The following is a 23,869-nucleotide window of genomic DNA, read 5'->3' as shown; positions in this document are numbered from 1 at the left end:
TCTTTCCCACATTTAATTTGCTTAATAGCAGTTCTCTCCAGCTGACATTTTATTATATATTTGCTAACTGTCTTTCTTCCTCACTGAAATGTAAACTTCTGGAGGCCAGGGACTGGACTGTTCACCTTTATCCCCAGCAGCTAGAAGCGTGCCTGTCTCCTGTGGTATATATTTGTTGAGTGCATGAATGAATGAATGAATGGGTTAAAGAACAAAAACCTGTATTCTAATTACAGCGGTGTAAAATACCTTTCCCAGCATAATGCACGGGACACCTAACACAAACTCCTTTCCTCCCTGCCACTAACTGTCTACGTGAAGCAGAACGTCTTACTTAAAGCAAGCAGGCGGCTAGATTCAGGGCACCGAGTTAAAGAGGCCAGGTTCACATATTTGCCAGTCCTTCTGTGCTCACACTCAACCTTTTGATGACTACTTACGTCTGTTGTTTCCAACAGACGCTGAGTGTCTGTTAATTCCAATTAGATAATTATCTTTGCAGACAAGCAGCAGGGGGGCTGTAAGTCCAGATGTGTGCTGCTTTTCCATCTTCCTCTGTTCCTCCCAGTACCCTGAACTAGTAAAATGGTGTCTGGGAAAGTGCTGGCAGGGTAGTGAGGGGGAGAAATGAGATAGGTATCTGTTCTTTGCCCAGAGACAGCTCTTAAGGAGGGTCTATTGATTTCCCTTCTTTGTAGAAAACAGGAAAAAATGCAAATGGCCCTCTCTCCATTTCCAGTCCCTCTTTAGTACTGCAGACTGTCTCACCTTCCTGCTTTTCTCCATGTGAAGAGATTTCTTTTTCTCATATTCCTCTACACTCTGTATTTTTAAATCTCCTTTCAGCATTCATATCCCATCAGACCCCAGAACAAACATTCATTCGGTGTCCTGCCTTACTGGGCCTCTCTTGGCCCAGGCATCTGAATGAAATCCATCACTTCCTGGTAGGTGCCAACACTAAAGTGGTTTTCATGCATTGGCATTAGGCAGCGAATTACTGGCTAAAAGGAGAGACAGAAAGACGTCAAAGTAGCATCATTTGAACGTTGCTACCCCTCTCTTGCGCAGTTTCTCCTCCCAATGACACTCATCCCTGGAGTGGACTGTACTGTCTAGTGTTCCCTAGCGCTCTAGGAAGATCAAGGAAGTAACCATAAGTACAGATAACGGGATCTTCAAAAATTACAAAAGTAAAACTCGATAATGGGAAACAACCAAACAAGACCACCACATATAGAGAAAGCTATTACCAATCTCCCCCCCCCACCGAGCCCCACACACCCTCCAACCATGCTTACTATGGCAGAAGCTGTAGCTTTTTGCCAAAATGTGTTTGTGCTTCGTCTTGGGGTTTACAGCTGGACTCTGTTTTCCAGCTTCTCTTACAATTGGCTGTGGCCACATGACTGACAGCTAGACAATGCAACGTGAGCAGAAGTGATGGGTGCCGTAAAATCCTCCCACACAAGCTCAAATATGCTCCCCCTGTCTCTGTCTAGCTGGAATGGAAACACCTCCGTGGGGACCTTGAAAGCCTCGCGTTGAAGGTGGAAGTCTCCACTGGCCTGGGTCCCCAAATAGCTACATGGAGGAGGCTGCCCTGGCCACCTCAGTGCAGTTACATGAACTTGAAATAAAATTCGATTGTGTTGGACTTGTAATGCATTTCACAGACTATTCGTTACAGCAGTTAGCCCACCATAGCCAATCCACCAGATGTTGTAAGACGGTTTTCAGTATGTGTATTTCTTCTCCATTTTATCATACAGTCCGCCCTCTGTGTCTACGGCTTCTGCATCCTCAGATTCAACCAGGACTGAATCCAGCCAACTGGGGTTGGTTGAATCCGTGGATGTGGAACCCACAGATACAGAGGACCAACTCTGGGACTTGAGCATCCATAGATATGGAATCCTTGGCCGGTCCTGGAACCAATTCCCAGTGGATACCGAGGCACGACTATAAGCTTCTGGAATGCAGAGTCCGTGTCAGTGCCTTCTGTGTCCCCGGCAGGGAGTCTCACACAGAGCCTAGAACAGCCCACGTGGTCAATAAAGAGTTGTTGGTCAGAGAGCCTCTCTCTACCTTTTATTCTAGGATGAGTTAAAACATGAGTAGGAACATGGCCAAATCATATGCATTTTTCATTTTGCTTTGAAATCCATCTTGGGAATGAAGGATCTCTTCTGTATGTGTAGCAGCTCAGAACTGACATGGTCAGCGAAGTGTGACACACATTTTTTTGTTATACATAAATGGATTATCTGCTGTGACCCGGCTCTTCCATCATCTCAGCATATTCCTCTTGTCAACAGCTGTGTGGTAGTGACGAGAAGGGCCCAGAGCCAAGGGAGAATGAGAAACAAGTGGGGGAGGGTTTGGGGGTGGGTGCTTGTGTCGCTGGGTGTGAGTCGTGAATACGTTCTACAAGCAAAGAAAATGTTGATTTTTTTTTTTTACTATTATGTGAATTTTCTTATCTATTATGAGACATAATCAAGAGTTGAAATAGAAATATTAAAGTTAAGACCAGGTAGGGTTCTGAAATAACCCCTATCGTAGGCAAAGATGGAACTTTATCAAAGCGGGGATGTATCAGTGTGACCTCACATCTCTTCGAGGGAAGAAAAGGCACTTTATTTCCACCAGTTAGCTGTAGCCAGGCAGGTGACACACGGTAAATATTAAAATCCTCATTGTGGACAGGGATGCATTTTACCCTGTGGTCCTCGATTCCTTAGAAGAAAACCCCGTCCTTCACCCTCAGTTGCAGTGGCCAGTGTCCTCATGAACCTTAGTACCATCCCCGCCCACTCTACTTCCTGCCTCTAAAGACCCAAGTTTGAAACACAATGATCTAAACCAGTGGTTCTCAAACTTCAGTGTGCCTCAGGTGTGTTAAAACCCAGATTTCTGGGTCCTACTCCCACAGCTGCCGATTCACAAGGTCTGGAGTGAAGCCTGGGAACGTGCATTTCTAACAAGCTCCCAAGTGATGCTGATGGGGCTGGTGTGGGGACCACACTTTGAGCGCCACTGGTCTAAATCCCCTCAGCCTCACTTCATGTTAACAGAGGAATCTGCAAATGGGCCCAAGTGCGACAGCCTGTCAAGGTGAAGGATGCCGGGCCGTGAGAAATTCCTTCCGCCTAAAGCCAGAGCGAAGCTGCTCAGGACAACTCAGTGAAGTGTCACCGTCCACCACTGGCCCCCAGTGGCTCTCTGTTTTGCTTCCCCATATTTTTTCCCTCGTTTCCCCTTTAGTAAAATGAAGAGGTCCCCATAGATGAGTGGTCCTCCATCCTGCTGCCCATGAGAATCACCTGGGGAGATTTTTTTTATCGTACTGTTGTTTAGACTACATCCTGCAATTCCAAGACTGGGGGTGGGGACAGGACCCAGGAATCAGCATTTTGATAGCTTTACAGGCGATTCTAATATACAGCGTGGTTGAAAAATGACTGGATCTGTCTAGACCACGTCCAGATCTAGGTGTCTTTGTTTAGCTCCCCACCCCGCCCGCCACAAATGTGGAGTCTCGCCTGGCCTCTCTGCCCCTCCACCCTCTGCCCAGACCTAATCCTCAAGCCTCCCTTGACTCTTTGCCCTGACCCTTCACTGACTTCTCCCTGTACACTTTGTATTCTGTTTGCTGGGTGGCACGAAGTCATTGCATACCTCATTAACTTCCTCTGCTTAATTGGGCAGAGGACAAGTCCCAAACAACTGCAGAATACATGGAAATTCACTGTCAAAAACATAAACAACGAATTAGCAGCACTTTTAGAACCCCTAGGAAATGTTAACTGTGGAAGCAGAGAAGGGACCCATTCCCGGAAAGTAACTTTGACTCATAAAGTCACACTAGAGCTGGAACAGTACACATTTTGCTTAATACTGACTCCATATTATTTATTCCCCTAGGCTGGTCCAACCCCATTTTGTCACGATCCCGAAAGATTTCACACATACAGCTGGCCTTCCATATCCGAGGATATGAGTGCTGACTGTACTGTGTTATTTTATATAAGGGACTTGAGCATCTGAGCATCCCTAGATTTTGGTACCTTGTGGGTGGGGGGGGGACAGTCCTGGAACCAGTACCCCGTGGAGATCAAGGGATGGTTGTACTTTATATTTACCATAACTCAGGTGAGTACAGTAAATCTCTCTTTCCTAAATAATCCTTTAAATAAACAAAATGAATTAGAAAATGGAAGCAGTGGGCTGTGTGCTTTGGCTTTTCCCAAACACACTTCCATTGCAACCATGAAGACAGTGGCAGTGAAGCCGGTGGCTTTGCCTGCTAGGAATTAGAGGGTTTCCATTTTACTTCCCTGAGTAGGTACAGATTTGGAATTTCCAAGTGCTAGTGGGGTACAAGCTAACATCACTTTAATTTTATTCTGACCCTTTGTAACTTGAATTAGAAACACTGGAAACTGCTTTTTTTTCTGGACTGCGGTTGAAGCTTTAGTCGGTGGAGCCTTTTCAATTCGGTTGTCATTCTCAATGACAGCCAGTCAAGTGGCTTTAGTTGAGTTAGGTGAGGGGCACTGAGGCAATTTAATCATTTAATTCCACCATGTGCTTTGGACAGAAATCAAGGGCCGGGGACTGGTGCCTCTCTGCTAATTAATCCTCCATGTCAGGCATCTGGAAACCCGCCTCTTCTGCCTTGTCTGAGTTGACTAATTAATTAAGCTGTGTTTGTAAACAGGCCTTTTCTCCCCCAGCACTTTTTTCATCATCTGTTTCTTTAGCCGCAAGCTGGTGACCCCATTTAATGTAAACAACCTGGCCAATAATTCTGCTTTCCTAGGGGCTGAGGAGTTTTCATTTGGAGGCTGCCCAGAACTATACAAGAGGCCCAAGCTTTAGAGGGAGGCAGACAAGGATTTGAATCCAATTCAGCCATTTTTTAATTATTACGTGACCACAGGCAAATGACCTCGCATCTCAAAAGGTCAGTTTCCCCATTTTTCCCCTGCAAAACCTACCACTTAGGCCAGTGTCTGGCATCTCCTCAATTTAAATACCTCTAAATAAATTAATACCTTTAAACATCAAGGGTATTTTCTGCTTGCTACCACCTTGACTTTGTGCAGGGAATAGTCAGTTTCAAGGCATTTCCACACACATCATCACAGCTGTCGCTCTTGAACCCCTTTGGGGCAGTTTTGGTAAATGTTGTTGCCCTCATATTTTACAGATAGAGAATCAGGCTCAGGAAAGTACGGGCCAAGGCCCCACAGCTGGTTAGAGCCAGAGGCCAAGCAAGTGTCCACACTCCTGGCCCTGTGCTCTTGCTCTGAGACCAGGTACCCCCTGGCCTTCAGTGGATGACGCAAAACTAGATTATAAACATTGGGGAGAAAAGGAAAAGAGGTATATGAGATACCCCAAGAGCACCTTCTACAAGAAAACGGTAAGGTACCACTGATATGAAAGGTGTTGAAATACCTAGTAGAGAAATATTATTTGATACATGGAAACATGATGACTGTTTAACTTCAGAATTTCTCTCACTGTCCCACCCGCTTACGTTGGTTCACAGGTAAATCGCTAGTCATTGTCGTGAACCAAAGCTATTAACTAACTCAACAGCATTAATACTTACATTTGGACAATTTGTTATATACATTGGATGCTTCTACCAGCCCTGTGAGATTAGCAGAAGTAGAATATACCTGTAAGCATATATATGTAACTTCCCACATTGCTGATAAAGAAACAGAGTCCAAGAGGTTAAGCGATTTGTCACATTCACAGGACTTGTCGGGAGTAGGGCTGGGCCTGAGATCTGGGATTTCCGTCTCTATGTTTAGCACTATTTCAACAGTACTACAGTTAAGAAGGACTTCATGCTCTTTTGTCTTTTAATTCTATCTCCATCTGCCTGGCTTCTTGCCTCTATCTTCTTCTTTGGTTTTGCCAGCTACACAGAGCCTTTTCCCGAGATGGACATACTTCAGTTAACCTCTGCTATGTAACAAGCACCCCAAAACCTAGTGACCTGAAACAACTACCATTTTATTACTCGTTATTCTTTGGGATGGTTTGAGTTGGGATAAGCTAGGTGGTCCTTTGGTTGGTCTCACGTGGGAACACTCACCTGATGTAGTCATCTGGCGGCCCAACCAAGGGTGGGCAATCCATAATGGCCTCACTCGTGTGTCTAACTGTTGCTACTGGCTATCAGCTGGACCTTATTCTGCAGGTTTGCTCATCCTCTGGGAGGCTGGCCCAAGTTTCTTCAGAGTTGTCAGCCACCATGCCAAGAAGGCAAGGCCCTTTGCACTGTCAATCATCAAGTCTCTACATGTGTCACATTTTCTTGCTGTCCTTTTGGTCAAAGCGAGTCACAAGGGCATGGCTACTGAGACATATGATTTATTGGGTACCACTAATATAATAAACTACCGTAAATGGGTGTAAAAACTAATATCCACCTTATAAGAGACTATACTGAGAATTAAATTTGCTAATCCACGTTCACTGCTTAGCATAGTCCCTAACACACAGTAACATGCTCGATAAATATTAGTCAGTATTAGTAGTAGAATCACCATTAGCCGTTATTAGCTGCCAAGAGCAGATTCTCCTTTTGAAATTCCATTCATTCATTTATTCAACTAACCTAGTAATACTGAGTGCCCATCGTGGTACCATTCTCTATGCTGAGCATTTGGGGAAAAAGAAATAATATTTAATCTCTGCCATTGAGGAACTCATAGTCTGCTGGAGCAGACCAGACACGCAAGCAGTTAAATATAGTGTCGTATGGCAAGTTCAGTGACGGAGGTTTGCACAGGGTATTTGGGGAGTACCAAAGAGGGATACCTAACCCCTTAACCCAGGCTGGGGGTGTGGTGAGAAAAGGCTTCTTGATACCAAATGAGCTGAATCCTGAAGGTTGAGTGGGTTTCACCCAAAAGAGCAGGCGTTTAAAACAGAGAATTACAGCATGAGTGGAGGCATTAGGTAGGAAAGAGAGTAGTGTTCTCTTATCAGAGTGAAAGGCTAGGAAATCTGAAGAGATAACCCAAAAAGAAAGCGGGAAGGTAAGAAAGACAGAGAGAGAGAGAGAGAGAGAGAGGGAGAGGGAGAGGGAGAGGGAGGGAGGGTGTGTAGGAACGGGAAAGATAAAGGGAAAGTATGGGGAACAAATGTGTCCTCTCCCAAGGAGGTTGGGTACTTTTCTGTAGGTGAATGAGGAGGCACTGACAGGCTTTGAGAAGAGTCGGGATGGGGTCAGATCTGTATTTTAAGAAATCTGGGGCCAAGAAGAGGATGAACTGGAGGAAGATAAGACTGGAGGGGGCCAGGGACCAGCTAGGAGTAATCCAGAAATCCAGGCAAGAGATAGAATATCTGAGAATGGAGGCCAGACTGAGATCCTTTCCTGCCATTTCCACCCTGCAAGGCTGGGGCAAGGCACTTCAGTGAGAAAAGGAATGACTTTAGATATCCTAGTTTGGGATAGCGTAGTCCAGAATATTCTGGAAAAAAACGACTTTCTACACTCTTAACAAGTGTATGCCTGTCCACAAAATGGACCTTTTCTGGCTAAGGAGGGGTGGTAGACCCTGGACGGTCTTAGAGTGTTCTTATTGGGAATTTATTCCTCTTTTGCATGGCCTTAGTGAGGTGTGAGCACACTGTTCTGTGAATTCTACGAGGGACCTTCTTGGACACACATCTTCACGATTCTTTTCTTTTATCTGTGGTCTAGTCTTTTTAAACTTGAATGCATTTTCAATGACTTTGCTCTCTTCTATTTGTGTTCCCTTATCGCCTCAGTTATTTTGATGTGCCTTATGAGTGTGCATGCCTTGTTTCTTTTCATATATATTCAGCACCTTGTGCCTTGGATTTCCTGGATGATCACGCTCTCAACTCTGCTGCTTCATTGTCCCTGAAAACACATTCATAATCATCAGAGTTTACATTCAGATTTGTGGTCTGGGAGACATTGTCATTACACCTATGCAATTCCGCAACCTCACCTGGTAAGGTCCTGCTTCAGTCCTGGGCATGTTTTCTAGCTCCTGAAGATTTGCACGAGAACCCGATTTTGCTTGTTTGGTGGGTTCACTCGGTGTGCGACATTTGCATCATTTTTCTTAGTGTCCTGAGATGTACTTGATACAGGTGCTAGCCTTATGTATCTAAGATTTATGGGTAGATTCTTGCATATTTTCAAATAACCTTGTCTTTAAATATTAAATACATTTAAAATTCAGAGAGGGGACTTCCCTGGTGGCTCAGTGGTTAAGAATCCACTTGCCAATACAGGGGACACGGGTTCGAGCCCTGGTCCGGGAAGATCCCCCATGCCGCGGAGCAACTAAGCCCGTGCGCCACAACTACTGAGCCTGCCCTCTAGAGCCCACGAGCCACAACTTCTGAGCCCACACGACGCAACTACTGACGCCTGCGTGCCTAGAGCCCATACTCTGCAACAGGAGAAGCCACCGCAGTGAGAAGCCCGCACACCACAACGAAGAGTAGCCCCCGCTCTCTGCAACGAGAGAAAGCCCGTGCACAGCAACGAAGACCCAACGCAGCCAAAAATAAATAAATAAAAAGTAAATTTAAAAAAATTAAGTGAAAGATCATGATAGACGATGTAATGAAACTCATCAGGAGGCCAAAGGCGGAGCAAGCAGGGAGCGGTTCAGTAGAGCACTATTAGAAGAGCAGTATAATCACCTCTGGCTTCCAGAGGTCTCGCACAACGAGTTGGTGCTTTCGGGGTGGTGGCACTGCTTCCACTTAGTGTCTTTCGTCCTGCTGCTGCTCTGGGCCTCTAGGACATCTGATGCTATGGCGGGCCCGAGGCACATGGGCTGCCTAAGGAGAACAGGGCGGGCGGGCTATTCTGGATCAGTACCATCTACTGAACATTATTACTACGTGCCTGATACGGTTCTTATGTGACTTATCCAATATTTGAGGCAACATAGAGGAGTGGCAAAAAGCGAAGACTCTGGTATTAGAATGTCTGGATTCAGATGTTGTCCCTACCACTTGCTTGGCTTTTGAAACCTCTATATGGGGATCTTAATCCTGGAAAAGCATTTGTGGAGGGGGCCGTGGGGAGTAGAAAAGGAGATGGAGGGAATGGAGATAGCGGGGCCTGGCAGCAGAGTTTAGCATGCGGGCCAGTGGGCAGAAGGCCCTTTGGTATACTTTGGACCTGCCAAGTGAGATTGGCTGCAAGTGGAGACCCTGTGATTGTCCAAGTAACCCCTCCCCACCTCCCCAAGGCCTGGGGTCCGGAAGGGGATGCAGCCACACGTCACTGTGGGACTTGACAACAGGAGCTCTGCTGATTGGCCCTGCCTACACTCCAGAACCCGAGAACTTGAGGGGAAGCCTCCTGCTTCTCCTTGATCCCGTGCAGGGGGTGCTTATTTAGGAATGGCGGTGGGATCTGCCTGTCACTGGTGACGCAACCTACTTCCTGGCCCCTGAGATGTTCACAGAAAGTGGGTGATAAACACCAACCACCACCAGCATCACTTACTCAGTGCTCACCAAGTTCCGGGCATTTTGCAAAAGCAGTTTAGATGCATTATTTCATTTAATTCTCATCAAAACCTCATGAAGATAGTTATAATCTATTGCCATTTATAGATGAGATAAACAGTGCATGATGAGGACCGTTTCGGTGATAAAGAATAAATATCCAACTTGAATGAACAGAAGCAAAAGGCAAATATATCACAAGGGTACTGGATTGTCTGACCAGAACCCACGATGGGAGCGCGGCTGGGCCTCCAGAACACTGATGCTCTCAGGTGTCTTGCTCACTCTCTCACTGGTACATGCTTTCCTCTGGCCACTGGCTTCATTCTTCTCTCTCCATTGGCCAGTTTTCTCCTAGGGTGTGAAGCATGGTGGCCCACAGCTTCCAGGTTTTTTTTTTTTCTCTCTGAGGCATTTTATTTGCATGTATGTACTACATCCCTAGAAAAAGAATCCAAGGATTTTCCTTCCTGTATGTTTTCATCTTGCTTCTTCATGGTCCATGATGCCAGATGAAGTTATCAGTACAATGAAACCAAACGGATGGGATGGGAGCGGTTTATTCTGCCATTTGTCTAGACCTTTCAGTTGCACGTCAAATCTAGAGTTGGACGCTCCACACTTCTTTGGCCTGCCCGTGAGGTTCACAACGATTTTCCCCGTCCTGTGATCATCGATTTCAAATTTGCCAATGTAACCGTGCTTCATCGTCACGGTGAGGAAGCTGACAGTGACTTTGGAGCACGGCCTAATAAGAACCTGTCACTTGCCTCTCCTTTCGGCATTGTTGACACTCTTGAGAGCATCAGCCAGGACATTCATGGGCACCACTATGGCGGCACGGAAAGGTGGTGGAAAGAGCTTCTGATTTTTACATATGATAGCTTGTGCTACTGGGGAAAGACTGACTTAACACTCTTTGTTCCTAAGGCCAAAAATCCCAAGGATTTGACCCAACCAGTCAGGTGCCCGCCCCTCAGCTGTAGCTGGGTCAGAGGATGGACTGGGAGATTTAATAACATGGCCGTTCTCAGACATGTGGTTGGAATCGAGGAAGGGGCAGTTCACAAAAGGAGAGACTGAGCTAAGCAAAAGGGGTGGGGGAGAGCGTGAGTTAGGGGGTCAGGCAGAGGATGGCTGGTTGGTAGACAAAAGAGCAGTTACCCACAACCCAGAACTTAAAAGGTTAGGTAGCCCCTGCAGAGTCACACGCAACCAAAGCCAGGACTCAATTTAGGCCTTTCTGGCTCAAGGCCCTGCATGTAACTAAGATGACAAATTAGAGTGAAGTAGTGGAGTGAGTGAATGTACGAATGCACACGTACATACGTGCGTGCATGCTTACAGTCCTGCATACATATGTAAATACCAGTGAAGACCTTGCCAAGCCAGGGCTCAAATCCAGGAAGTCGCATTCAGAACCTTCAGGCATTGTGCACTCGTGCTCTATCCTTTCAGTTGCGATCGGAGAATAAAGGTAGCAATGACAAGGGAACTTGATGAGGAACGATGTCCGCGACTAAAGCCTGTAGCCCAGTCCCCCGAAGCAGGTTGTAACACCACCCGCATCCATCAGTCAAGTCAGTCAGTCAGCATCCCAGCCCTGCTGAGCTGGGTTCTGGAGCAACCTAAGCCTTGGGCATGTTGCACACATGTCTACAGCCCCATGATACAGGAGGAAGTTGACTCAGAGGAGGTGGGACATGACTTGGTGCTGTTTAGTTCCAGAGGTCTCTGCCTGGTCCCACATGTGCCAGAGGAGATGGTCCAGGACTCAGTCTTGATGTTCAAGAAGAGGGCCTTTTTTGGAAAAAAGTGGATCAGAGGAGAAGGTCAATGGGGCTCCACTCTCAGTAACTGAGCCCCTCTGAGTCCCAGAATGGACTCCGAGGGTTGCTGTCCAGGGATGGGGAGTTGGCTTGGGAGGTTTCAAACCCTCGGGCCAGGAAGGCATCAGATACTTCAGGAAAACATGTTGAATCTTTCAGCGTAGTTGAGCCTGCTGAGCAAAGTATTTACAATATGCTGTGACCTAAAAGAATTACTACGCTTTCTAAACTGTCCACCTTGCCCCAGGGAGGGGTTTATGGGAGAGGATCACCTGGCTCGGTGGCATTCGTTGGGTTCAAGGCCTTTGGTAAACCTTGAAGGGTCGTAGCAATTTTACTCTCGTGATCTCTGTTTTTATTTGCGCCTGAATGAAAACATTGCATGTAACCGGAAGAATGGCATGGAGTTTAGTCTGACATTTTGAAACAGATCGAGTTAAGAGCTTGAGAAGTTGGAGCTGGTTCTGGGAGGAAAGTAGGCACGCTGAGGAGTAAGAGTAACAGCAGGACGGGAAGAAGGAGGAGAAAAAATAGCAAATACTACTTGCATAAAACTACTGCATGCCAGGCCCAGAGGTGAAATAACTCACCAAAGGTCACACAGCTTGTCTGTGCCCTGCCTCCTACTGCTACCATCCTGCCTGTGCCCCCCGCCCCCCACGGACTCCAGTTGACACTTGCTGTAAAGTCTTCAGACACAACCATGAGTCCCAGCTTCTGGGAGGCTTAGGTGACTGGAGCGGGGCTGTGGAGCTGAAGCAGATGCTTTTCTCTCAGATCACGGCAGGGAAGGAGTCAAGAGGCCAGAAATATTCTCTTGGCCACATGGCACAGTGCAAGAAACACGGGCTTCCAGAGTCAAACAGATCAGGGATGACGTCCTGGACCCTCAACGAGCCTCGGTTTCTCTGCCTCTACTGTGGGCATCGCAGTACCCGCCTATTTGGGAGCTAGTGACAACGGAATGCCATCACTCTGTGTGAAGTGCCTGGCACAGGGCCTGACCCAGGATACACACAGTTACTCTAATATTATCGCATCTCTGCTCGTGGTGTTATCTGAGATGACCACAGCTGTTCTCTGGTGCCGAGGGAATCAGCACCTTCCATTCCCGCCCCCAGATTCTACCCCAGCTCGCCACTTCTCCATTCCTTCACTCTCCAGAGCAGGAGAGATGGAGGGAGGAACCGTGGAGAACAGGGACCACACAGGGGGCGATGGGCAGTGGCAGCAGTGGGTCTGCACAACCCCCAGGGAGCCCCGGGCTCTCTCAGAGGGGCAGTGGTCAGCCAGGGATAGCAGATGAGGCCTGAGATGACAACTGACACCTCAGTGCCTCTGGGAGACCCACTCAGGTGCCGGGCAAGAGTGGCTGCAAGGGTCTCCCTTCGGCGTGTATGCCCCGGTCCCCAGCTTAGTACGTGTCAAGGCAGTAAAGGGTCAAGGCAGCATGGATCAAATTTGAATATGGAAATTATTTTCTAACACCTTTTTCAAAACACTAACTTTCCAAATCGAGACATCACCGAGTGTGCATGTGATTAGGGGAAGGAGCGCAGCAGATGTGGCGTCGTACGTACAGCCATCCACATGGAACTGAGTCCGCCCAGGGCACTCTGTAATCTAGAGGCAGAATTGAGAGAGGGAGTATGTGAGGCAGCCCTTACCTACTACAGCCTTTCCGTGGAAGAGCACTGGACCGATATCTAGCACTGGAGGCTTTCTGTGGGTATGAAGTATTTGTCCCCCAGTGACACATCAGTCAATAATTTACTGAGAACACACTTGTTTCAAGCCAGTACAGGGACAGAAAGAGGTAAATAATACAGTCTCTGCCCTCGAGTGCTTAAAGACACACTCACAGACAGAGACAGAGATTTTAATGTAATAGCCCGAGGGAGCAGTTGACCCACAAAATGATTGCGGAAGATCAAACAGAGCTTGTTCTCTGGCTGGGGGTGGACAAGCACAGCATCATGGTGTTGCTGAGGCCTGAGGAGGGCTACGAAGGATGCAGAGCATTTGAGAAACGTGGGAGGGGCTGATGGAGAGAAGACTGGGCAGCCCAGAAAACGAAGCTGCACGTCGACCCCACATAGTATAGACAAAGCTCCGTGCAAAAAGGAAGAACAAAGAACACTGCGAGAAGACATAGAAGACAAACTTACGGTTACCAAAGGGGAGAGGGAAGGAAGAAGGGACAAATAAGGGGTATGGGATTAACAGATACAGACTACTCTACATAAAATAGACAAGCAACAAGGATTTACTGTATAGCACAGGGAATTATATTCAACATCTTGCAATAACCTATAATGGAATATAATTTAAGAAAAACCAACTAGTTTTACTTAGCTGTACACTTGAAAATGGACATGATATTGCAAATCAACTATCCTTAAAAATAAATAAATAAAAAATAGTAAAGACCAAAATATTACAGAGACAAAGCCAAATAAACCACATCCATTAACGTAAATGAGCAAAATTTAGGTATTAAGACAAAAAGACTTTCAGGTTGGTTTACAAAGCAAAAGCCAACCGCATGCTATACTCTAGAGACACACTTAAAACAAATTTAGTACTTTTTCCCATTCCCTAACTCTTAGTACATGCTATTTTATTTTCCATTGTCAAGGTTTATAACACACACATTTCATTGTATAACCTTAGTTTTCCTAGTGTTTATTCCTAGCTCTACGTTTAAATTAGTGTTGTAAATAACATGGCCAAACATTAAAATAAGGAATGCTATGAGAGTGGGATAGATCTTTTCTTTAAAGTAAGGGTGGGTAATCAAGCGTTCTGTATAAAAAGAGACATGTTTTACTTTGACAGAAAGGAGTAAAATCTTGTGCATAAAAAAATACCAAAAACAGTCAGAAGACAAATCTTAGAGTAGAAAAGTATTTCAAGCACATCTGACAGATAAAGGGTTACTATCATACTATACCAGGAACTCCCTACGAGTAGATAGGAAAGACCGACAACTCAACAGAAAATGGGTGAAGTGTGTGACTGGAGGGTAAAAGAAAGAAATCAAAATGGCTAACAGCCGTGCAAGGGTGCTCTGGTTTACCGCGAGTCAAGGAGACAAAAATTAGAGCAATTAGACACCAGTTTTCCTCCTTCAGATTGGTGAACGCTTAATAGGGGTAAGAACCTAGTGCTGGTGAGAATGTGAGCAGGGTGCATTCTTGTGCTTTGCTGATGGGAATTTCAGTCACTCTAAACCTTTGGTAAAGTAGTCTGGCGACATCAAGCACATCTGAAAACACAAATATCCTTTCATTCTGCTTTTTTATTATTGGTAATTGATGCTTTGGAAATACCAAGATATGTATTCAGTAGTATGTGTTTTTGTTAAATTTGGGGGGAACATCCTAAATGTTTATCAGTAGGGATATGACTGAATAAACGAGGATGCATTCATTAGTAGGAAGTACTATGCAGCTATTAAAAGGACTCAAGTCTGCCATCTGTTGAGTTGGAAGGAAGCCCATGATGTATAATTAAGTGGGAAAAGCACATTTGCAGAGACATGCATACTATGACCTGGTGTCATACAGCCATACATACTCACAGATGTATTTTGTGTGAATATAGAGAATGGATGGTCATACACCAGGATATTTACTTGCTTATGAGGAATGGAGGGGAGGGATGGATGCAGTAAAAGAAAGGTTGAACAAAATGAAGTGTTATCACACACTTAACCTTTGAAAATCCTCAGAGCTAAGATGTGTAGCTTTGGGGGAGGAGAAATAGGAGTGCCCTGCTCTCCTCAGATTTCTGTTCTATCAGGAGTCTCAGGCCTGCCCCAGGGCGTGCCCCACACATGACAGCGGCCTGCTTGACACCACTTTGGGACGGGGTGGGGTGCAGATCCGGGCTGCCTGGCAGAGACTGCTGGTCCCTTCGGCTTGCTCAGGGAAATTATATGTCGTTTTCAGTTTTGCATTCTAACAGTCAGACGAAGGCGTCAAATGAGCAGCAAGTGTTTAGCGTTAGATCCAGATGTCATCTTCAGCAAGAAACAACAATGCTTTGACTTGGGGAAAATAACCTTTGATGCCTAAAGAGGCTCTGTTAAGGGCTTTCATGCCAGCATCTTGAGAGATGACTTTGCCTGCAGATGAGAGAGGCTGCCCGGGGAGAGCGATGCCCTCTGCTCTCTGGGCAAGGACTACGGTGGCCTTCACAGAAGCCATGCCCTGCCTGGACTCCTCTCCTTCTCCCCGAGGACACGCTCACCAAGGGGACAGATTCGGGGGCTTCCAGAAGGAGTGCCGCCCCTGTGTGTCCCAGCGTGCTGTTGGGTGCCAGCTTCACTGCCAGCGGTGGAGGAAATCTGTTAGCAGAAGGAAGACTTTGACGTCTCCCATCACCACAGATTGGTTCTAGAATTTTCCTAAGGGAAAGCTTACAGAGTAACACGCTGTAGGTTTGTGAGGTAGACTTCCTTCTGAGGAGAAATCCCCAGCTGAACAGGTGTTCAGCTTGTACTGAGAGAAGCAACCAGAAACCCTCAAAATGACTGCATGTTTTCCTGAGAAAACTAATCAGAGATTTTTTTTTTTCTTGAGAAAGATGATTTCAGGTCTCAAGAGATCTTCTGAAATCTTAGTGTGGCAGGAAACTGCATTTTTTACAGACAGATGTTGTTAAATGTGCTTCTGGAGATGTTTGTTTAGTGCTTTCCTCTGAGGAATTCAGAGTGCTTTACAGACATTTTCTTCATTTTTTTTCTTAAGGGTTTTTTCTTTCTCCTGAACATGTTTTATGCTCGACTATAAATTTTTCATTCAGTTTTTCTCACTGAATTTTTTCTGAAATATTTCCTGTTAACCTCATTTCCTCCCACTCTGCATATCCAATATGATATACTAACGCCAGTTCAGACACCCTAGAAAAGAATTCAAGATTTTTCCTTTCGGAATCTCAGGCTTCTCTTTCTCTATTTACTTTACAAACTTTCCCATTTTTAATACTTTCACCATACTTTTTCCCCCTTAAAAGAAGAATTGCCTGAAATATACCTTGTTCTTCCACATAAATAGCCCCTATTTTATTTAATTTTAGTTGTTTACTTATTTCTGACTGTCTTGCTTCAAAAGAAGTTGAAGTAATTAATTTGTGGGAACTAAACACATTCTTTAACATAAGCACTGTGTAGTGGCATTGCAAATCTGATATTCATAGCAGAGTTGTGTTGGTTTTTCTTCAAACCTGTTTCTCCTTTCAGTCCTGAAGGAATTTGTTAACTTTCTTTCTCACTGTAATCGTCCTTGAAGAAACAAAGAAAAAAAGAATCAAGACTTTAAGACAAGCTAATCTTTTGCAGAATCAGATCAGATACTTCCCTCCCTTTAGGAAATAACCACTAAGAACACCTTTTTACTGGGCTGTCATCAGATGGAAATGTAGTAGGGAACCTGTGTCCTAAAGATCATGAAATTATGTAGAAGACACCTAGCAATCACTCCCTATTTTACAGATGTGGAAACTGAGGCTCAGAGAATTATAGATATTTGTCTGCAGTCACAGAAATACTTAGAGACACATTCAGAATTTAGCTTAGGAAGGACTCCCCTGGCGGTCCAGGGGTTAAGATTCTGTGGTCCCAAGGCAGGGGGCATGGGTTCGATCCCTGGTCGGGGAACTAAGATCCCACATGCCTTGGGGTGAGGCAAAAACAAAAACAAAAACAAAAAAAACTATCCCACATATATTAAAAGAATAAAAAATGAATAAAAAAAAGAATTTCGTTTAGGAGACAAGACATCTAAAAAGTCACTAAATAAGGTAGTAAAGAGCATGAAATAATGAATGATTTGGTTATTCTGGGCAGTGGTGAGCTGGTAAGTGTTTAACTGCTGAGGGCAGGGGTGGGCAGGGGCAACCCTGATTTCATGGTGCCCACGACCAGTTTCAAACTACCAACCTGAATCCATTGAACAAGGAGTTGGGAACAGATTTATACAATCCAGCTGGCTGTCAAGAGTAACAGAGACCTTCTGGCTGGAGCGGGGAGCAGGTCTCTAAGGAAGAGAACTAAGCTAGACCAGTTCTCTCCACACGTGAAGGAACATCCTTGGTCTTTCCATGGGGCAGCTGCAGGACTCTGCAACTTTGCTCTTGCCTCGACAGATAAACCACTCTTCACCTACTGAGCTATCACTTCCATTTCAAGGCCTAGCTTAAAAAAAGGTCCCAAGTCAAGCTTTTCCCTGACCCTTTCAGAAATAGTCACTTCTCTGAATCCGAGTAATTTTTTAGACCTTTTATTAGGGTAATTACCAAAGCCCGACTTGATATTACTGTCAATAGACAGTGTCTTTCCCCAGGGGACTGTCCTTGGAGGACAGGGACCGTGTCTTACTCCTTCATTATTATCTGAGAAGCAATGCAGGATGGTGGGTGGGAGCCCAAGCTCTGGAGCCAGACTGGTCAGCTTCAGATCCGAGACACTGTGCTCGCTTACCTTGAGACCATGAGCAAGTCATCAGACCCCTCTGTTCACACCTGCAAAGTGAGACATTAGATAGCACCCTGCATCTCACAAGCTCACTCTGACGATGCATGAGATTCCTGGGTGTGTTTGGTGCTTAGCACATACTAAACCCTTAGTAAATGTTGCCTGGTATCATTTTCTCTAGCACGCAGCTCAGCGCCTGGCACAGAACTGATGTGCAGTTGATGTTGGTTGCATTCCGTCAAAGTGAAGCAAGGATGTGATCCAGCTATCTTGACAGGAAGTTAAGAAAGAGTGCTGGAGGAGACCTCATGGAACAGATTATTGCTGGGGGAATGAGGATGAGATAGTAAATGAAAATCAGTTGATCATAGGATTATAGGATCAGAACCAAGCTTTCCAGCTGTGGTATGATGAGCACAGAGCAGGGTGGGATCATGCATACCCTCCCCTCCCTCAGTGAGCTGGACGCCGTAAGTTTGTAAATATACCATTTGTCGTTGCAGTCGCTTGTGTAGACTGCTGCTCCTTGAAATATCTCCTTTTCAGTATTGTGCAGTTGCTTTGAAAAAATCTAAGTGCTAGACGTTACGTATAAATGCTGTTGAATTTTATTCCATTTCGTTCAGTCCATTATTCCAGTGAATTCATACGGCCTCCAGCCTTGACTCTGCACTGCAGTGTATCTTCTATCCTTTCTAGTTTGGGTTACCTGCAGTTTGGTGAGCATGACTTCTGTTTTGTTTTCTGAAGCACTACACAGGCCACTTCTGAAAACAGCATCCCCCGACATGGCACTAGAGACCTTTTTCTGTGTTGGCATTAATTCGTTAAACAATCTTTTTTTTTTTTTTTGGATATGGATTTTAGACTCCTTTCAAATCCATCCAGTATACAAGGATCTATATTATATCCCCTCTTGTTCACAAGTTTCATGAAAAAACTCTGCCAACATGCTATGTGTGCAGCATTTTTGTTTCACAGGTACAGTGAGACTATCAGAAAAGAAAATACAGCCAGCTTGTTGAAACCTGTTCCTGATTAACCTGTGTTAACTTCCAAAACCGACAACTTCCTTTTCCGACTTTAATAAAGGCTGCATGTTTCAAAATAGTGAAGTTAACTGTATCAAGGTAGATGAGGCTCAATGCACAAATCTTGACCATCTAGGTGAGAAGTTTGGACACAGTCCCGAGGGTGGTGGGAAGTTGTTGAAATTTTTGAATAGGAATTATATGATGAAATGATGTTTTAAGAAGAGCCATCTGGCAGCAGTGTCCACGGTGGACTCTAGGGGAAACCTTATGCGAAGTTTGCAGTTGCCTGCAGTAATCCCAAGATGGGCTGCTGGACGACTGGGCTAAGCTAGTAGCAGTAAAGCTGGAAGAGCATACATTTGGATTAAAGAAAAACACTCAGAGAGACTACTGGGGGAACATGATAGCAGTGAAAAAAATAAACATAGGTACCTTAGGGCTTCCCAATCCTTTTCACATAAGGGAACATACAGAAAATATCAGTTTGGCCACTGGGGTAACTAGGGCCGCTTGGAGATGGACACGACCCAATGTCATGGGCTCCCATGGCTGGATCTTCCCTTCCCCAAGCCCCACCTCCCCCAAGTCACAGGCAGAAGACATTAAGATCTCCACATGGCTGGGAAGCTATTTGGACATTTTCGTTTTAGAAATGAGTAGTCTTAGTAATATGAAGAAAAATAGACTTGTACCAAAATCAGGACCAACAGTACGGAAGAGACTATACATGTAAAGGGAAGCAAATGTTTGCTTCAGTGCATAATTCCGAACACAGAAGTGACATATGGCTACGCACTTGGAAGAAAACTAGCATCAGGGTCAATGCCAAACAAAAGAGCCCAGGCCACCGAGCAACTGCCCGTGTTATAGTGACACGCGAGAACAGAGGCGGTGGCTGTACAGGCCTAATTTGGGCATGAAAGTAGGCAACACCTACCAGACAGGTTGGGGGGAGGTATAAGCCACACCAGGGGAGGCACTAGGTAGAGACTTGGGTGTAGACGAAAGCAGTAGCAAAGGAGTGAACTTTGGTTTTGTATTAATACGGAAATCGAAGCCACTTGCTTGAAGATTTATGACATACTGCCCATTTGTTGCTCCTTGTTGGTTTTCGTAGTTCATAAATTAAGTCGTTTCGTAGTCCTGGTGCCTCACCTGTGCTACTAATTTGTTTTGCTGCATAGAGGAGAGAACATGCAGCAACTTGCCATCTATAATTCCTGGTGATAACTGACGATGTTTGGTTATAGAAAGTTAAAAGGCGTTCCCTCTTTCTTCAATAAACTCAGTGGCAGAGTGAGAGCAAGAACCTACCAACAAGGCGTGCAGATTCTATTATAAAAACAGGAACGAAGGGCTCTTTTAAAAAACAATGGAACCCACACATTTCTCCCGATGATTGGCAGCAGGGCCACCATGTGCATGATGCCAGGGGCACCCGCCTTTCACACTGGAGTCCATGAAGTGGAGGCACACAGCCCATGTGGCCACGTGTGGCAGCTCACAGAGAGACCTATCTGATCCCCCCCTGGGGCGCCCACCCAGCCCAGCAGGTGCGTATCCACGCTGACCTGTGACGTCCATCACCCCCTCGACCACACTCCCCTCCCCAGCCAAGCTGTGCTGTACTCTTTCATCCTGACTCACCGTTTTATTCCAATTCAGATCCACCCAGTCCTCCTTGTGGCTTCCCACTAGACCTCTGGCACAAGCCAAAGCACATCCTTCTGGCTCACTTGCTCCAGTCATTCTGTTGACCTTTCCAAAGCTATTTGCTGCTCTCACCGTCCTGCTCTTTGTTACAGCTGAGGAGAAAACACCAATAGGCACTCAAGGCAGGAGGCTCTGGCCTCCTCCCAGCACTGGGACGGGCTTCAGTTTTAGCACTTATCACACGGTGCTGTAAACATTTGCTTACATTTCTGACTCCTTCACTCAGTGTGAACTTGACAAAGGGCAGAAAGATGCTTCTTTAAGCCACGAGGTTTAGCAGAGTGCCGGGCCCGTGTTTGGTAAGCGGGCGGGTGGATGAAGAGCCTACCTTTCTTAGATTTGGACACAGTTAGTCTCATCCTGAGCATGTGATCTAAGGAGGATTCGTCTCTATTATGGACAATGCCTGCATCTTTGGACTTCGTTTAACAGCTTCCCGGGGGAGGCCAGGAGAAGCAGCTCTGTCTCCGCCAGTGGTTTCTGAGTCCTTGTTTATCCCTGTGCAGGTGGGCAAGTGGAAAGACAAATCTCTGCAGATGAAGTACTACGTGTGGCCCCGAATGTGTCCTGAGACGGAAGAGCAGGAAGATGACCATCTGAGCATCGTAACGCTGGAGGAGGCCCCGTTCGTCATTGTGGAAAGTGTGGACCCCCTGAGTGGAACTTGCATGAGGAACACGGTGCCCTGTCAGAAGCGCATCATCTCTGAGTACGTGGCCTGGGAAAGTCAGATTTGCCCCAGCTGTCAGCACCCGGCTGGGATCCGAGGCACAGAATGAATTGGACACCATGTCTGAATTTCGTTACTGTTGAGCAGTGGAGTTTCTGGCAGCCCCGTGGTCTGGCATCTGGTTCTGTCCGGATCATGACCCGGGAGAATTACTGCTAACTATGTTATCGTTTCTGGGGCCTTGCGAGGTCTCAGTGACCGGGACCTCAAGTTCGTGGAGATTTAAGTTTACATTGGTGTTGAAAGATATTTTCTGAGGCCAGCATGTCTTTAGAACCATTTTTGGAAATAGATAATATTAATCTATGCTGATAGAAGTCAGGATAATGGTTCTTTTTGGTGAGGGTGGGAAGGGCCTGCAAGGGAGAACAAGAGGCCTCTAAGGTGCTGGTAACTCTTCTGTATTTGAATTTGGGTTCTGGTTAAATGGGTGGGTTCAGTGTATGAAAATTCATCCAGCTGAACCCTTAGGATATGTGCATTTTCCTGATATATGTTACACTTCCAAGGAGCATTTAAAAGTATGAGAAAACATGGTCCAGTATGATGAGGTAATGAGATTATGGCAGTTCTGTGGTCTGATTTATGTCCTCACCCGGGCCTGACATAACTTGTGCTGAGCTGTGAAGGAGGGCCTGCTTTGTGGTTGGCAAGGGTAATATTTTGCCTCTTGTATAAAAGCCTTGTTTTTGTTTCTTTACCTGGTTAGAAATAAAACAGATGAGGAGCCAGGTTACATCAAAAAATGCTGCAAGGGCTTCTGTATTGACATCCTTAAGAAAATTTCTAAATCTGTGAAGTTCACCTATGATCTTTATCTGGTGACCAATGGCAAGCATGGGAAGAAAATCAATGGAACCTGGAATGGTATGATTGGAGAGGTACGTGTCAGGGATTAAGGGCCATTTCCGTGTTTCATTTAAATATTTTTAAAACGCTCATTTTATAAATTTTAGAAAATATAAAATAGTACGGCTGACTCTTGAACAACATGGGTTTGAACTATGTGGTCCATTTGTGAGCAGATTTTTCTCAGTAAATATATGGGCGGCCCTCCTTACCTGTGGGTTTTGCATCTGTGGATTCAGCCAACCGTGGATCCTGTACTGTGTCTACAGTCTTCAGTTGGTGGAATCTGCGGATAAGAAGGGCTGACTTTGGGACTTAAGCGTCCTCAGGTGTTGGTGTCCACGGCGGGTCCAGGAACCAATACCGAGGGAAGATACCGAAGGAAGGCTATAAATGAAATGTACTGTTCCCACTCTACAAAGGAAAGCACTGTAGAGCCCCAAATATTTTCTGCATGGTGGCCCGTTGCCTTCTTGGATGCCCTAACTGGAGCCTTGCGTTTTTCTCCCCAGGTGGTCATGAAGAGGGCCTACATGGCAGTGGGGTCGCTGACCATCAACGAGGAGCGATCGGAGGTGGTCGACTTCTCCGTGCCCTTCATAGAGACTGGCATCAGTGTCATGGTGTCACGCAGCAATGGGACCGTCTCACCTTCTGCCTTCTTAGGTGAGTGATGGGCTTGCAGGCGTGAAGGACATGGACCCAGGGACAGGTAGAGGGAATGAGGAACAGGTGCAGGAGCTGATTTTTCAGGAGCTTCCCTCAGCCAGGGATTTCATTTTGGGGAACCTCAGAATTGATCGTTCTCCAACATGAAAACTGAAGAATACCCTCAGAAATAGGAAGGCATGGTACCCGGTAAGAAAACAGTACAGGACCAGTAACCAGGGGTCCTACTTGAGTCTCACTCCTGCATTTGACCTTGAACAAACTTGCTCCATCCTGGGATCCAGTCTCGTCATCCACAGAAGAAGGCATTTCGACTAGCTGATCTCTGAAGCTGCTTCCTGCTTTAATGATGTCTAATTCTGGATATCATTCAAATACCTGTGTGTTTCAAATTAGCTTCAAGAGCGGAGCTCAGTGCTACCAAAAACAGAAGTTTTTCTGTTTTCACGTGAATTTTTGGAGGCTTTGCCAGATAAAGCTGCTCCGATTCTCCCACCCACCGACCCCATCCTTCCCCATAGAACCTGTACCTCGCTCTCCAGCATTACTTATGTGTCAACGCCTTCCGTATGATATAAGACTGGGTGAGACGAGGCCAAGATTTCAATTAGATGAGGTCTTTTGTGAGCTCATACCCCATATTTTTGGCAGGGGCTGTGAGAGCAACGGGATTGGAAAATAAAATGTCACCTTGAAAACAGGCCACTGGGCTAGGAGATAGGAAGCTGGTTTGGTCATAAACAAGCTGAAAGCCCTTGGACCAGTCACAGTCTCTCTAAAGGATACCAACACTTTTTTTTTATTGAACACATGCTATGTGAAGGCCCAGGCATCGTTGTACAAACTTTGATTATATTACTTCATTGACACTACTATAATACCCAGTTTATGGCTTAGGAAACTGAATCCTAGGTTATGCAATTTTCCAACCGTCTCTCAGCTAGTAAGGAGCAGATCCAGGATTAAAGCCCAGATGTGGCTGCCCTTGCAGCCTGTGTTTTAGTACACATGGGGGCATTTCAGAGCTCGA

At 45.7% G+C, this 23,869-nt stretch overlaps 1 protein-coding gene across 1 annotated transcript in view; it reads left to right on the top strand.

Moving 5' to 3' along the window:
* The window catches only part of GRIN2B (glutamate ionotropic receptor NMDA type subunit 2B), a 295,943-nt gene that overhangs the window by 225,702 nt on the left and 46,372 nt on the right, over positions 1–23,869 (top strand). The window contains exons 4-6 of the mRNA XM_024733244.1: positions 21,098–21,300; positions 22,031–22,202; positions 22,683–22,836. Coding sequence (XP_024589012.1) covers positions 21,098–21,300; positions 22,031–22,202; positions 22,683–22,836 — 529 coding nt within the window. The remainder of the gene's footprint in view (positions 1–21,097; positions 21,301–22,030; positions 22,203–22,682; positions 22,837–23,869) is intronic.

The sequence above is a fragment of the Neophocaena asiaeorientalis genome, unplaced genomic scaffold (genome assembly GCF_003031525.2).
Source record: "Neophocaena asiaeorientalis asiaeorientalis breed wild unplaced genomic scaffold, Neophocaena_asiaeorientalis_V1.1 scaffold150, whole genome shotgun sequence".
In the NCBI taxonomy this organism is placed as follows: domain Eukaryota; kingdom Metazoa; phylum Chordata; class Mammalia; order Artiodactyla; family Phocoenidae; genus Neophocaena; species Neophocaena asiaeorientalis.
Note: the sequence above shows the minus strand (reverse complement) of the source record. Positions and strands in the feature narration are given on the sequence as shown.